Genomic DNA, 16,380 nt, shown 5'->3' on the forward strand with positions numbered 1-16,380 from the left:
ATGCTATATCTTGGAATATAACTCTTTTTTCAATTTATAAAATTACAATGGTTTGTTTTCGATCAATTTTAGAAACATGTGACAAGGTATGGGAAGTAAACAGCAATAACCTTTGATTTTAATTTTCCTATTTTCTTTACCATCAACAGCACGCAGATTTTAAATTCTAAGATTGAAAAATATAGACCTAAGGGGATTTTAAAAAGCTTGGGAAAAGAGACCCAAATATCCTCGTGCCCAACAAAGAATATCTTTCATTAGTTGGTTTTTATTAAACAATTCCTGCCTTGAAGTCTAACATGAAATACTTTAAAAGTTAAAATTAATATCATAGATTAAAAGCTTTCTATTGTTTTAGGTTGAATCATAAGAACTTAAGTGTACCTCGTATGTTAAGACTAAAACAGCCAAAATGTTCTTCTGAAAATCTTTAAGAGTATAATGTTCCAATAAAAGGAAGTAAACTTTTAGAACATTAGTTGGTGTTCTGTTTCCAAATCTAATCCTCCAGGCATAAACTACAAAGTTAATAAGGAGCAGATTAAAACCACCCAAGAACAAATTATTAATTCAGTTTTCCATTTCACTCTTGAATTCTTGTCTTAAACGCACTAGGAATCTCTGCTGTCAATGTAGTTAAAGCTGCAGCAGCTCTAATAATCAACGGATATTATCACAAAGGGTGGATACATCCTAAAATGAAAGCACCATATGCCTAATTATTGAGCTAAATTTACACATGTAGTTATCTCTGAATGAAACATTTTCAGCTTTTCAGCTCACAAAAATTATTTCTTTCTATGCCCTGAAGGTATTTCTCCAGATTTCTTTATCCCTGGCTTTCTTTCCTCCCCACATATCTGAGTGTTGTGTGACAGCAGGCCCAGAAGTCAGAAGTAACTGGACACTGATGAATGAATGAAGAACCACTCCATTCAACACCCTCTCTATGGTTTTCCTGAGGATGAGCATCCCTTCTGTGTAATAACAATTCTAACAAGGCAAAATAATGTTTACTTTCCTGCCATAGGAAGTGAAAAATTTGGCAACAACAACTAAAAGGGGAGGCAACAATAGAAAATAGAAGCTATTGGTCAATACAGCAATACTGCAGCCAAAACATACTTTTCTTTCCTGGAAATGACTTTCTGAATCCAATTTACTTACCAACCCCTTTCCTTATCACTCCCACCAATTCCTAGCTGCTAGTAAGTACATACTATGTATTGAATAATGAATGATACATGCCAGGCATTGCGCTGAGAGATTCACATACATTTTCTATTTTAATTCTTACAACAACTCTGAAAAAGAGGAATTATTAACTCCATTTCAAAGGCGTGGAAAGGGAGGACAGAAGTGTTTCTACTCTGCCATACTGCCTCACATTTATAAAACATTTTGTTGATACACTTAATCTGGGTTACATTTAGGATGAATTGCCTTTTATTGTCAAATTCTGGGCCACGGACCTATGAGATAAAAAAGGTGTCCCCACTTCTAGGGTGTCTGAAACCTACTTGAAAGATAACATATATGCACACAAAATCAGTGACACACAGGCCAAAGATAGAAATAATCAATAACATGGGAATTTGGAGAAGGGAGAAATCAGTGAAGGTTGAGAGTGTAGAGAGGGCTTCATAAGGACATGGATTTTGAGCAAGTGAGAAGACTCTCCTTTTGAGAACCATAAAGTAAACAAGGTGAAATCCTAAACTACATGTGTTCTGGAGATAGTAACTATGTAAGTTTTGTGGAAGCACAGTCCTTCCTGGGAAGTAACAGAGATACAACTCAAGAAATAAACTGATGCAGATTTACAGAAGACTACGGATGCCAAGCTAAACATTTGTGACTTCACTGTGACTTCATTCTAGAGCAAAATGTTTTTCTAGCTGAAGTCACTGGACCAGAAGCATCAGTATCACCTAGCAACATGCTAAAAATGCAAATTCTGGGGCCCACCCAGGCCTACTGAATCAGAAACTCCAGGCTTTTAAAATTTTTTTATTATTATTATTTTTGAGACAGAGTCTCACTCTGTCACCCAGGCTGGAGTGCAGTGGCCCAATCTCGGTTCACTGCAACCTCCGCCTCCTGGGTTCAAGTGATTCTTCTGCCTCAGCCTCCCGAGTAGCTGGGACTACAGGCTCACGCCACCACACCTGGCTAGTTTTTGTATTTTTCGTAGAGACAGGGTTTTACCACGTTGGCCAGGCTGGTCTTGAATTCCTGGCCTTAAGTGATCCTCCCTTTGGCCTCCCGAAGTGCTGGGATTACAGGTGTGAGCCACTGCGCCCGGCACCAGCAATCTGTTTTAACATGCCCTCCAGGTGATTCTGATGCATGTTGAAGTCTGAATCATTACTTTATAGGAAATGGAGGACCATTAAAACCTGAGTTGGGCAATATGAGAGAAGTGATGTTTTAGGAATATTAATAGTCATCTGTAGAATAAACTGCAAAAGGGACCACTGACAAATGCATAAAATTCATTGAGCCTCTACCATGCAATTATTTATATGACACAGCACTTTTCAGGAGAAACAATATGAAATTGGGAAATAGAAAACCAACCTTCTTTCTCTTTCTCAAAATATCACACCTTCTTAGGGAGGAACATGTTTATGTAATTCTGATTTCTCTAGTGGAAAATAATAGCTAACCTATGACTTTTCATTTTAGTGTGGTACTGTAAGCATTACTCATTAAGACACCTTCATCTCTCAAAAAATTTTGCCAAAATGGAAACAAAACAAAACCAACTCTAGGTATATCCTGTATAAAATTGAAATACAAGAAAAATGGCAACCCTTATTAAATACTGTCCAGTATTCTAGGTAATAAAGAAAATAAATGAAGACTCTACCTACTTTAAAAATAACATATCTAAAAAAAAATACTGGCTGTAGATATAAACACTTTTCAATAAAATAACAGAATCTTTATATTCGAGTGTTGACCTTTAAAGGAATCTCACAATCATCTACATTTATTTCAGCAGTGTTGTATTTGGTCAAAAGATTTTTTTTTTTTTTTGGCACCACTTTCACCAGTTTACAGTCATATAAGAAAATGAATGCAGTTTTCATTTTATAAATCATTCTGGAAAACAACTTGAAAACTGGAAAAGGCATTTCCTATATTCATTAGTCTCTTTATTCACTAGGTCTGATTCTAAATGACTTCTGACTGTTGTAAAAAAAAAATCAAAAAGACAAAGACTTGTAGCCCATGAGTATATACATTAGAAAGGACTTCAAAGATGAGTGGACACCACTTCTGGAATACCAGATTACTTAGCGCGAAATCACACTTAACCTGAGTAACTCCTGTAGGCATGTTTATGTCAAAGAGCATATTCATTCAACAAATACATACTGGGCCCTATTATGGGCAGGGCCCAGAGCTAACTGATCTGTTGGACACATGGATGAATAGGGGAAGCTCTTTCTCCTGCCCTCAATATGATAGTTCTGGAAGGGACGGACGACTGCAAAGAGCCAATGTCATAGAAATTCTGTATTCTTGGGAGTTAGGGAAAACAGAAGTACTTCCAACCCTACACTGTGGCTTTATCTTATTACTGATGGAATACTTAATAAATCATCATTTTTATTCACCCTAACTGCTAAAGCAGCTTTCAACAGTAGTTAATAAATCATCTTCATTTTCTATTCTCCTCAACCACCCCCCCTTTAAAGCTACTGAGTTCTTCATTACACATTCTATGTTAAGTAACCACAGGAGGATTAAATAATGAAGACTAACCAAAATGCTTAATATGAGTGAATGTATACAATGCATTAGATATATGCCAATTATAAAATACGTTTTTTACTACATAAAGTTCATTTTATACTTCCTAATAAGAATGCCTTATAAAATTGCTGACTTGGGCTAATAACTCCTTAAATCATAATATGGACTTCTCAGGCATTTCTAATTATGAGCTGAAAACCTGTAGTTGGCTAGATAAAACATTCAACACTACTAGTTGACTAAAAAAAAAAAAAAAAAGTCTCCAAAAATAGCACTGTAAATATTCTAAAATTACTATCATGTCTAACCACAATTTATAAAAATAATATAGTACATTTATGTCAATCTTTATTCATCATGTTAACACAGTGTTATAGCCAAATTTAAATAGTTCTGGCGCTTGGCAGACTTTCATGAACCAAGGTCAGAATATAAATACATTTTGAAATATGCAGCTCTTCACTATCTTAAAAAACATGACTAAAAACATTTGAAGGATTTAGGGTGGAAAAAAAAAAGCCCAAACTTCACACACAAAAAATCATGCTTTTCTTTAAAAATAAAATATCTTTGACAAAATGCATATTTATCCTATTTACAACACTGAAGGCCTCTCACATACAAAAGATTAGCCTGCCTCTTCACACATAAGAACAAATATTTCTAGGAAATCTCATGATTTCCTTTTGGTTAATTTTTCTTCTTTAAGAATTCAGCTTTGTAAGACTTGCCATTTTCTGGCATCATTAAAATCACTTCTGAAATTCTATTTGGACTACTTTTGATCTTCAACTATTAGAAAAGCATCCTGATTCATTCCAAAAGGAGAAAGATCCTTCCGCAGATCTCCAGAGAGGTCAATACCTTCCTCAAGTATCTGAGGCAAAATCCCAACTGTCACTTAAAAATGAAGATGCGCTGGTAAAGCTGGCTAGGTCTCAGCTGAAGGATGTGGGCTGTCCCAAGTGCCTGGTAAGAGCTCCTATCAATAAAGGATATTTTATCCTAAGTGTGCAATCTAGGGGAAAAATTTTTTTCTTGCAACTTTGCTTTATAAAATCCTAACTCTCGCCTTCAGGACTTTGCCTCCCACAGGAGTCCACGTTCATTGAGCCGGCTTGCCAGATCCATCTCCCCTGGTGGATTTCACTCCTTAGGCCTCCAACCTCTGCCATCTTCTCTATCTTCCTCCTTTCAAAATTTCCTTGTTCTATCTATACAACTCACAAGGAAGAAATGCAAATGATCAACACAGGAGAAAGTGTTAATCAAAGAAAAGCAAACTGAAAATGCCATATACTGCTTCATCACCTATGAAATTCACAAAGAATCAACAGACTCCATTCATTATATGACACATGGGAGTATAAATGGTTTCTGGAAAGTTATCCCTCAAAATGTACTATCTGTTGGCCAATTTATTTCCCCTCTTAAGAATTTAAGAGAAAATCCCACTTACCAGGGTGTGTGCAATAAAAAGTGAGACACAAATTTACTGGACAAAGGTGTCTGTCTCAGCATTTTTAATAAAAACAAAAAAGTGGAAATAATCTAAATGTTCAGGTCCAAGGGACTGGTTAAATAAAGTATCATGTTTTGACATGGATATACTGTGCCAACATAAAATGACACTTGCAAAGAAAATGAAAAACAAAAAGTATATATAGTGTGGTTATAACCTGGCGTCGGGGGGTGGGAACGAACTTACATATTGGGGTTAGGGAGGAGCATCATTGACACTACTTAGTGACTGATAAAACTATGAAGGATTTGTTTTTTTTTTCTACTCTAGTGTGCTTTCAAATTTTTCTTTCCCAAGCAGACATGAGTTTATAAAGCGAAATAAGACAATGGAAGATACTTGCTTCAACAAACCTATTCTATCCTTTGATAAGACAAATCTCAAAGTATAATATTAATAATTCTGCTGAGCAACTTTATCCATCTATTTCTAAAGCAAGCCTTTAAGAATCAATAAATGGACACGCATGGTGGCTCATGCCTATAATCCCAGCACTTTGGGAGGCCAAGGTGGGTGGATCACTTGAGATCAGGAATTTGAGACTAGCCTGGCCAATGTGGGGAAACCTTGCCTCTACCAAAAATACAAAAATTAGCCAAGCATGGTGGCAGGTGTCTGTAATCCCAGCTACTCAGGAGGCTGAGGCAGGAGAATCGCCTGAACCTAGGAGGCGGAGGTTGCAGCAAGACAAGATTGCACCACTGCACTCCAGCCTTGGCAACAGAGCAAGACTCCATCTCAAAAACAAAAACAAAACAAAAACAGTAAAAAGGAAACACTGGTGGTGAATTTCTGGCAGCTGGGAATGAGATTTTGAGACTGGGTAGATACCCCTGAGCTTCCCTAATCATTCCACAGGTCTGTTCTCTTGTCTTACGCCCCGATAGAGATACAGTGAGGAAACACACTCCCCTTTTAGTACATAGCTCCAGCATGTATTCCCGTGAAAGAGGAACTAGGGACAGACAATCATGACCTAAACATCAGCTCAGGAAGCTGGACATGCCACCCCCAGTGTAGGCTAGGATCCCTGGCCTCCTGTCCTATTTCTGAGATCATCCTGTCACTTAGAAGAATTGAGTGTTCTGAAGGGACCTTGAGAAGACCATTTAATGAGGAAGGATTTGGCAGAAATGGAGACACTAGCAATAGCTTGTAGTCTATGGATGGCTTGAGTTCACGTCTTGGCCATAGTCATTCACAGGCCTTCGGACACCAATTACTGCCACCCCCTTTCTCATAAACTCCTAGCACAGACAAACAGGCACCAGCAACAAAGGTTGTTTCAGAGGGTAGCAATGCTGTGTTATTAAACCACCCTTTCAGAACTTGGTGTCCTTCATCAGGTTTTTATCCCCTCATCTCCATGCCCTCTCTCTTACTAAGTTGCTAATACTAAACACTCCCACACAAGACAGGACGATCTAATTAGTGACCCACATAAAAACATGAACAATGCAAATGAAAAGTTAATATAATATGTTCTGAGTGTCACTTGAATGAACGATGTAGAGCAAGAGTGATGAGAAAGCAGCAGAGCAAATCAGGAACTGGGCTTTTGATAAACTTAAGAGCCAGGGAGATGAGCAGATTGAGAAACACGAGCGAGAAGGAGTCATTCTAGTCACAAAAGTCAAGTAAACAGGAAGGATACGTGTACTTTTCAATTTTATTATCTCTGTTCTGGATTATCTGCAGGACTGCTCAGCTCTAAAGTACCTAAAGCAACTACCAGAGTATTCATGACAGAAATGAGGGCTGTGACTTTTAAATGCTCTTAAGCCTTAATCTCATTTGGTTTTTTTTCAAGTACCTAATGATCACAGAAGTCTTTATCAAAACTCAGTGGGGGTGGGGCACTGCTGCCACATTCTCCGGAGCAAAGGAATTAGCCAGTATTGCTTTCTTAGGCAATCCCCTACCCAGCAAAGACGTCCCACCTCCCTCTAGGATGGTCTCAGTGGGGCTTCTGGCAGTTGGCCTGCCATTTAGGGCTGAGGAGGAGGGAGGGCCTGGTCAGCCAGTCACCAAAGCACACGTTCTCATTAGAGTCAAGATTATCCCAGGTGGAGTGGGGCCTGGTTCTCAGTACTTCTCAACACCTAAGAAGCAATTCTCAGCTATTGTTTGTACACTGGGGGAATCTCAGGAAGTCACAGCTCACAGGCCTTATTTCTCATGTGTAAAATGAGTAGTGGGTCTGGAATCGTAATAAATCTAAATTCAATGTGAAGCTCTCAAAAAGACCAAACTCTCTGAGCTACAAAATAAAACTATTTATGCTAACTTTGACTACTAAGTGATGGACTGAGCTCTGATTATAGAATTTATCATAATTATATAATTTTTGCCAAGCCTAAAATAATAATTCTCACTTTTTAAAAACACTCCTCCAAGATGAAACAGATTGAAATTCACTTTACTCGATCTCTCTCTCTATTTAGAAGAATAACTTCAATACTTAAGATAGATAACTCAGCCAAGGCATGGTGGCTCACACCTGTAATCCCAACACTTTGGGGTGCCGAGGTGGGAGGACTGCTTCAGCTCAGGACTTTGAAACCAGCCCGGGAAATATAGTGAGACCTGATCTGCATTGTGTAAATAAAAAAATTATTTATTAGAAAAAAGAGAAATTAAGATAACTCGACTGTGACTACTCTGAAAGATGGTATCTGCGGGAATAGGCATATTTGACTATGAGAAAGAGACAAATTAATTCTTTAACATATATTCTGAAGAAGCTGAAGATGTATTTGCAGTAAGTATAACATTCTAAAGATACTTAAGTTTTTTTGGAATTTGGTAAAAATCAAAGAAAATCAGAGTTGACCGTAGCAAAATAAAATTATAGGTATATGCGAAGGTCTTTTTGATGAACTGGAAATGTATCCCTTTAAACACTAAAACTCAATTTTAACTATTTTTGATACCCTTTTGAAACTTCATTATCTACTTTCCTGAGTTATTAAACAGCATATGGATCAATGCAATCTTGGCTTGATGGCTTTAGGTGGTGACCAGTAACAGCAATAATCACAAGCAGCATTTATTGTGTGCCCAACTTCATGTCTGATACCATTCTAAGTGCTTTACTATCACATTTAAGCCTCAGGATCCAACAAAGTGGGTACTATTAACCTCATTTTACAAATGAGGAAACTAAAGTTCTGAGAGATTAAGTAATTTGCAGATGGTCACAAAGCAAGAGAATGGTAGAGGCCAGATTCAGACCCACGTTATCTGAGTCCAGATCCACCCTTCTAACCACTACATCGCTTCAAATGGATGGATCAGAGACAGGTAAGTGCATCCCAAAAGAGAATCGCCAGAACCTACTTGGGTGGAGAGAATTGCCCATAGATTGGTGTGATTTTTACATGTCTACTTTTAAAACAATCATCCTTTAGGTTAGCTGTCATTCTTCTATTATCCATGGTGCAATATCAGAAGAGCACACACATTTATAATTTTAAAGCAGCCCTTCTAGTCATCACATGTCCCTTCTCTGGGTGATCCCCTTTCACCCTTTGTATATACAGTAACTCACTCTCTTCTTCTCTCCCTTCCTTCTTCTTCCCCACTTTTCCTCATAAAGAATGTTTAACTGAATGATTACAAATGCTTGTGCTTCTTGGAGAGATCTTTATAAAGAAAACAAGATGTCCTATCAAGCTTTCCCCGGGTGTCTTTACAAAGAAGATTTCTAAACCATGCCACTGGTAAGATTTTTAAAAATTACTATAATTGACTTAAAAACTACTTTGATCCATCGTTGGCTAAAAAAAAAAAAAAAGAAAAACCACCAACTTAGTATAAGGTCAAATTTATAATAATGCAGAATTGTATGTTTTCTGTATTCTCTATTAGGGTCTGCAAATAATAAGCACGGATAATTTATACAATTCTTTGGAGTTTTATTTAGGAGACAAACCATGTGGGAGACAATGCGCAACACTCACAGAAGACTGGGGCTTCCCTCTGCAACTCAACTCTGCCACTAGCTGGTGATGTGATTTCCAGAATGATCTTTGTGTCTTGGTTGTCTCTACTGTAAAATGAATGAGCTATCTCTCAGATCTCATTCAGATGCAATACCTTACGACTTGGAGCATACACTTAGTTTTAAAATCTGAGATTTAAAGTTATCATGGCATAATTTGCAGAGTTTGTGTAAAGGGCCTTTTAACAGATTGAGAGGTTGGGGGTGGGGATAAGATATAGTTCAATCACTGAACACCAAGCAAGGAACTAGGCTAAGAATACTGAGGGAAAAGTCAAGACTTATTTCCTCGAAGAGGGAATCTCTTCCCTAAACTACCAAACAGGTATCTTGTTTATTATTTTCGTCTACTTGGTGGGGAGGTTGTTTTGCCACTCGTTTCACAGTATCTCTGGAGCCCACAGTGGCTGTTCCTATTTTGACTAATCAAACCCTTCTTTGACCAACATACACAAGATTATAAAGAAAGAAATTTAAAAGACCACAGGTGCTTGACTGGGTTAGGGGGTATAACCAGGTTCCAGTGCAATTCTGATCTACCCTGTGTATTTAGCCCTCATCCCTCACACGGATCTGCAGGCATTCCTCCCCTCTGACCTTCGGACACATGCTTAAAATTTTCTTCAATGAAAAATTTGTACCACCACAGCTTATGAAATAATCTGATTCAAATATGTAAGTTCTTCAATGAATTCCAACCAATTCTGATCTCATACAAATGCATTTTGTGTAATACTAAGATAAATTTTTCAAGATGGTTTAGTTCATTAGCTCACCTAAGAAGTACAGATAGATGCATCTGTTTGAAAATACATTTTTAAAAACCTCTTTTCACAGTTTTAACTAGTTTCTAAGTCCCATATACATAAGAAGTTCCTTTATATGAATCCCAGTTGCCTGATAAGAGGAAGACAGAATATTCTAGGAGAAACTATCAACAGCTTACAGAAAATGAAGCTGAACATAATTAACTACCCATTAATGTATATATGTATTTTTTTGCTTTTGTATATTAACAGTCAGCACCTACTCCAGTACTTAAACTGTTGAAAACTAATCTACTTGCTAAGGAGAGAAAAACCTTCACAAACACTCCATGTCCTCCCTGCTCTGGGGAAGGGCCTCTGGGTGGAGCAATCCCACACTAGCCTATGTTCAGTAGGGAATGTGTCACGGCACATTGGCACAGGCAAGCAACCTAAGGATGTTGAAGCTTCTTGGGTCAGGTCTCCAAATCATGGCTTTTATTATTTTGTAAATATTATTTTCCACCCCAGAACTACCCAAAAAAATAAACTGGAAAGCTAAGTGTCAAAATAAAAGTGTTTTGTTTTAACCTGCCAAGGCAGATTATTCTCACATCTGATCTTTACCAAAAGGGTATAAACTGTCAATAGTTAATATAAATTATAGGCTATATGCCTAAGGCTAGCATAAAGTATAATAAATGTGAATTTTAACTACTAGCCATCAATATGAAAATGTTCTTTAAATTCATGATTACACAAATAGGTCTGGAATAAAATACTAAAGTCTTGTTTTAGAACTGAGAGAAGAAAACTGTGACCCCACAGGTGCAGGGTCCTGAAGCCTTACATGACAAATCTAAGGCTGCCAGTCTGCACATACCCCTAACCCCCACTTAGGTTGGTGAGGATTCCAGCCTGAGAAGAAAGGAGTCCCCTCTGACAACCTGACTGTCTTTAGCCCCAGCCCCTATTACTCAGGTCTCCCCTTAATTTCAGAAAAACGAAAAAAAAAGTCATCCTCCAAATTGGATTAAGGTTCTAATCCTAAAGGACAGCACAGGCTAATTGAGAAAATGGGAGAGGTTGCGGGGGGGGGGGGGGGGGAGCGGGGGAGAGGGGAAGCTAAAAATGATTTCTGATTAAAAAAAAAAGTAAATGGACTATTTTTCTAAAACTTCCATGCTGCTATTTTAACTTTTGTGCTTCATTATTCTAACACTGCTTTTTAAAGCTAAGGACAACCTGAGTACAATTTTAAGATCAAACTCATGAAAATAAATATACACTATGTATGCATCATAAATCTCAGAGAAATCCCAGGGTTAATTTACAAAATTTTAACAGAGGTGAAGGGAGGAAGATCTTAATTCTATTTTGAAGTTTTACATCAAAGATTTATCATCCATCAAATTAGTAGTGGAAAGCATTTAACATTTTTTGTGAAGCATTCTGTACAATGACCTATTTGAAATTAACAGAGTATCTCCCCTAAGACACGAAGTTGTTAAAAATCTACTGCAGTACTAGTAACATAAATGTGCCATAGATATAAAAAATAGTATTGACTGACTTTGAACCAAGTACAAAATAACAGGTTGACTCAAATTACAATCCAGTCTTCCAACATGTTAGACTTGAGTGCACTTTCTAAATTTTAACTATAAGTGTTGGTGCATTCAGGTGTGATAGAGAACCTAAGTATAAAGAGAATTAGAAAATACAGGAACAGGTCAGGCATGGTGGCTCATACCTGTAATCCCAGCACTTTGAGAGGCCAGGCGGGTCGATCACTTGAGGTCAAGTTCGTGACCAGCCTGGCCAACATGGTGAAACCCCGTCTCTACTAAAAATACAAAAATTAGCTGGGTGTGGTGGCACGTGCCTGTAATCCCAGCTACTTGGGAGGCTGAGGCAGGAGAATTGCTTGAACCCAGGAGGCAGAGGTTGGAGTGAGCCGAGATCGCCCCACTGCACTCCAGCCTGGGCAACAGAGCCAGACTCTGTCTCCAAAAAGAAAGAAAAGAAAACACAATGGTAAAGAAAAAAACTAAGGCAAAGATCTACTGGTTGATAACAAAATGTCCACAGTGGTGCCTGAAACTGAATCCAAATATGTAAAGTTAAAGTCCAGTGCCCTATTTACAATGGGCAACCACTCTTGCCTCTCTAAAGCCAAATATTTACAGCACAGTTTTTAGAACAGCATCATAATTTCTTTTTTTTTTCTTTTGGTTTACAAAGGAATATATCTGCCTGAACTAATCTGATGGAAAATCATAATCCATTTCTTCCCATTAGCCTTTGACTAAACGCTAAAGCTAATTATGCTGGCTCTTTTGGGTTCTCACAGCAACAAGGAATTTTAAAGAACACATTTAGTTCCACTACTTTATGCAAGACTGAGCGGTTTCAAAACATCTAGGTGCTAAGATGTTAGACAGAGACTACGTAAATCTCGTTTACACGGTTAATTAAGACCTTGTGATTTAGGCATACAGACAACATGGATCTACTGGATGGATATGCACACTGTTAATATGCTGTCCTGAGTCTGAGACTGCTACTGCCCCACTGGTTCTGCTCTGAATGCACTTGTAATCACCGTTGGTCAGTACCAACAGCTTAACATCTATATATCTTTCGTATTAAAATCTTTTCCTCGGACAACTGTGATTTTTGTACTAGCTAACTGGCAGCTCGTATGACTTTGGAGGCATGAAATGTATGAATTACACCGTTCAAATTTAACAGAAACACAGGCAGATGCAGATCATTTGGGTTAATTTCCTATGGTTTTGGTTGGATATTATTAAGGAGTCTGGGAGGATTTGGTAAGAGGTAGAGCTTTGTTCCACCTTCCTGATTTGGTAGCACAGGCAGGATTTCATGGAGAAAGGAAACTGCTAGACAGTTGTTCTGGAAAGTAGAATCCATTCCCCCAAGTATGGGAGGGTTCTGTCCCTGAGGAGGGGTCTCAGAAAAGCAGATATGCTGATGGACTGTGGAAGGAAGCTATCTGCATAGGAAGGATGAAGGCATTCTTCCTAAACTGAAAGGGATCCAAGTCCACTTTAACTTGATCAATTACAGCTTAACCAAATTCAGCTGATCTTATAATACAAAGTCACAAATCCCATGACAATCCTGCTGCCTTCATTCTGCAGCCACTTAAGCTAAACACCTCTCAACCACCTCAAAAATCTGTTTACTCTCTGAAAATGGGATCAGGGACTTCCTCTCCTGATTACCTACCCAATATGAAAATACAATATTTATTTTCACAGATCGTATTATTTTTTAAATGGCAAAAATATTACTTCCATTCATATTTTAGAAAATTGAACCAAGATTTGGAATGACATGCTTTTAATGTGGTTCCTACAGCTTTTCTATGTAAAACGCAGGCTGGCACCGTTTCACACAGGGAAGTAGCTCAGAGAGGAGGCATGTCCACAGACCGCGTGGTGACAGGTGACTGGGGGAAGTTCGGACCTCGGGCTTCAAGTCCTGACTCATCACTAACGGGTTCTAGAGCTCTGGGCCCTTCGATTTTCATCTTGAAAATGACAGCCTGAAAGGACTTTTTACGGCCCCCTTCAGCTTTAAGCTGGTCCTGACCTAATCACATGTTTCAAGTTCTAACTGAAAATTACGAGAAGGAAATTAGGAAAGATGTATCAAAGTCCATGTTTATCCTGGATTGTTTGTCACCATTGTGCTGCTGTGGAGGCAAACCTGTTGCATCACATGGAATACCCTATTTCTGGCTGTGCATTAGAAATACAAGAGGCAGCCGACTGGCTTTTTATATTTTCATTTTTTAAAAAAGTAAACAATAGTATCCCTCGATGATGGGAAGTTCTCAGGTTTCACCTTTATAGTCTGAAAGTACACACAGAATGCCACCTGGCAGACAAGGGCCACACAGCTGAACCCGGGGTATGCTGGCTAGCTTTACCACGCGTGAAGACTCACTTTAAAGCCACGTCCCCAATCCTTACCAGGGGGCTGATCAGTGCCGTCGCTGTTACTGGTGGGGCGATTAACCGTGTAGCGGCCAGAGAATGAGGTTTGTGTATTACCTGCCCATGTATTTATACCCACCTCGTGTGGCTTGTGGTCACCAGAGCAAGAGCATGCAAATTAAAAGCAACGAGATTTGACCTTAGATCTTACTGGACACATCTACTACTATATTGGAAACAGGAAAAGAAAGAGCTTTTGACACAGCACCTGGTGGAAGGGGCAAACCTCCATCTCCCCATACATTGCATTGTTGCAGTCTTCAGAGTTTCAAAGGCTTGCCGTTTCTCCCTGAAAAACACGGCCGGTCGGCAGGGATTTCTGGCGCGGCCCACTCACCTCTTTGATCTTTGCCCTTTTCTCGCGGATGGCGGCGTCGGCGGGCTCCCGGCTCTCCACCCCGATTGGGGGCACGAAGTCCACCGGGGGCAGGCCTCTGAACGGCGCCTTGTCACGCAGCTGGTCCCGGGCCACCTTCTTCTTCTCCAGTAGGATGTCTCTTTGGATCTCCTCGGGCAGCTTCTGCAGGGTCTCCTTGGCTTCCCTGAGAGCCCGCTCGTGGTTTTCGCGGATCCTGGCCAAGTTGTCCTCCAGGGCGGCCTCCGGGTCCCCGGGTGCCCCCTCCTCGCGGCGCCGGGCTCGCCCCTCGGCCGCGTCCTCGGCGCGCGCCCCGGGCCCGGGCTTGTGGTCGGCGTCCGGCTGCAAGGCGGGGCTGGAGTGGAACAGGACCCCGCTGAGCAGCTTGGAGGAGTCTGGCAGGAAGAAGATCGCCCCGAAGCAGAGCGTGATGAAGGCGCTGAATACCAGCAGCAGCACGAACTTCTCCGTCAGGCGGAGGGCGGCGGGGCCCGACCCCTTCCTGCCACCGCCGCCGCCGAGCCCCCCGCCCAGGCCGCCGCCCGCGGGGCTGCTGAAGAGCGGCAACAGGCCCCCCACGGGCATCGCTCCCGCCGTCCAGTGGTCCGGCGCCGCGCCGCTCAGCAGCCAAACTTCGCCGCCGCTGGGAGTCCGCGGCTGCGGGGCTGGGTCCTGCGTAGCCAGGCCGCCCGACCCCCTCGGCTGGGCTGCGGATCCTCCCTGGGGGAACAACTCCGCGCCGGGTCTTCTCCCCGGGGCGGCTCCTCGGGCACACAGGCACGCGCGACAGACCGCTGGCTGCAGCCCCTGCGGGGAGAGAAACAGTAAAACGTAGTAATTACGGCGATGATAAAGTTTCCAGCGGGTCTCCGCCCTCCGACTCCTGGCGAGCCTCCAGGACCGCTCCCCTTGAGCAGAGTCCTGTCCAGCTTCGGGCACCGCCCTCGCAGCCCACTCTTTGGACTTGGGGTGAAGTTTTCAGGTCCCGTGGGTAGGGGAGGGGTGTCCCGCGCAGGAGGGGGGCAGGGCAGCGCGCGAGAACCTCGGGGAGGGGCAGCGCACCTCTGGGCAGGAGGGGCGCAGCGTGGGCGGGAGACTCGTCAACTTCGCCCGCTCCCCATCTCCGCGCTGAGACTGCTGCTTCTTTCCTAGGCTGGGCTGAGCGCGCTGTCCCGCGGTCCCGCAGCCCCGGCGCGGCTCAGGTGGGCGAGCGCGCCGACCTGCGGGCGAATGGCAGCGAGTAGAGCAGCACGGTACCCTCCGCCGAGGCCCCGCGAGCACTAATCTCACTGCCGGTCTTGGGGCGGTAGAAAGCGAGGGAGGCGACGCGGCCGGAGAGTGACGGCGCGGCCGGGCCAATCACGCGCCGCCCAGGGTCCCGCGGGGGCGGGGCCGAGGCGAGGAGGGGGATGCGCGGGGCGGGGAGTTTACGGGAAGCGCAGCCTCGGCGGGGCCCGGCCGGCGGCGGGTAGGTCGCGGGGCCGGGAGGCGCGAGGTAGGCGGGAGCCGCGGTGAGGAGGACGGTCGAACCCGTGGCTGAGGCCCAGCGCCGAGAAGCGGCAGGCAGAGTTCGGGGTCGGGGAGTTTATCCTGCGCTGGCCTCGGCAGGGGTCCCCGGGGTGGTTGATCCTCGACTGGCCCGGGAGGCGCCTGGGTCCGCGCGGGACCTCTCTGCCTCCTCCTCCGACCCGTGCGGGGCGGTCGGGGGCGCTCCCGAGGGGGTCCCGGGAAAGGCGGGGTCTGGCAGGGCGTCCTGGGCGCTGGGTCGTTCAGAAGCACGGCTTTACTCCAGTTACCCTCTTTTTATCCAAGGCCGGGGTTCCCCGGGTGCCTGGTAGCAGTGAAACCCCAAGTCCCTCGGTTAGGGGAGCCGTGACCCTGGGAGCTTTTGAGCTCTCTGGTATAACATCCTTTTACATCCTAAGAGATACAGTTCTGTGCTTGCTTAGGACTTTTTTCGT

General features: G+C 42.4%; 1 protein-coding gene across 1 annotated transcript in view; it reads right to left on the bottom strand.

Moving 5' to 3' along the window:
* MAN1A1 (mannosidase alpha class 1A member 1) overlaps nt 1-15,717 on the bottom strand; it is a 172,780-nt gene extending 157,063 nt beyond the window's left edge. Inside the window, exons 1-2 of the mRNA XM_024929141.5 lie at nt 15,482-15,717; nt 14,402-15,226 (exon numbers count right to left, since the gene is read on the bottom strand). Of these exons, the coding sequence (XP_024784909.2) occupies nt 14,402-15,004 (603 nt within the window). The 5' untranslated portion in view covers nt 15,005-15,226; nt 15,482-15,717. The remainder of the gene's footprint in view (nt 1-14,401; nt 15,227-15,481) is intronic.
* Nucleotides 15,718-16,380: the final 663 nt, after the last annotated feature.

The sequence above is a fragment of the Pan paniscus genome, chromosome 5 (genome assembly GCF_029289425.2).
Source record: "Pan paniscus chromosome 5, NHGRI_mPanPan1-v2.0_pri, whole genome shotgun sequence".
In the NCBI taxonomy this organism is placed as follows: Eukaryota; Metazoa; Chordata; class Mammalia; order Primates; family Hominidae; genus Pan; species Pan paniscus.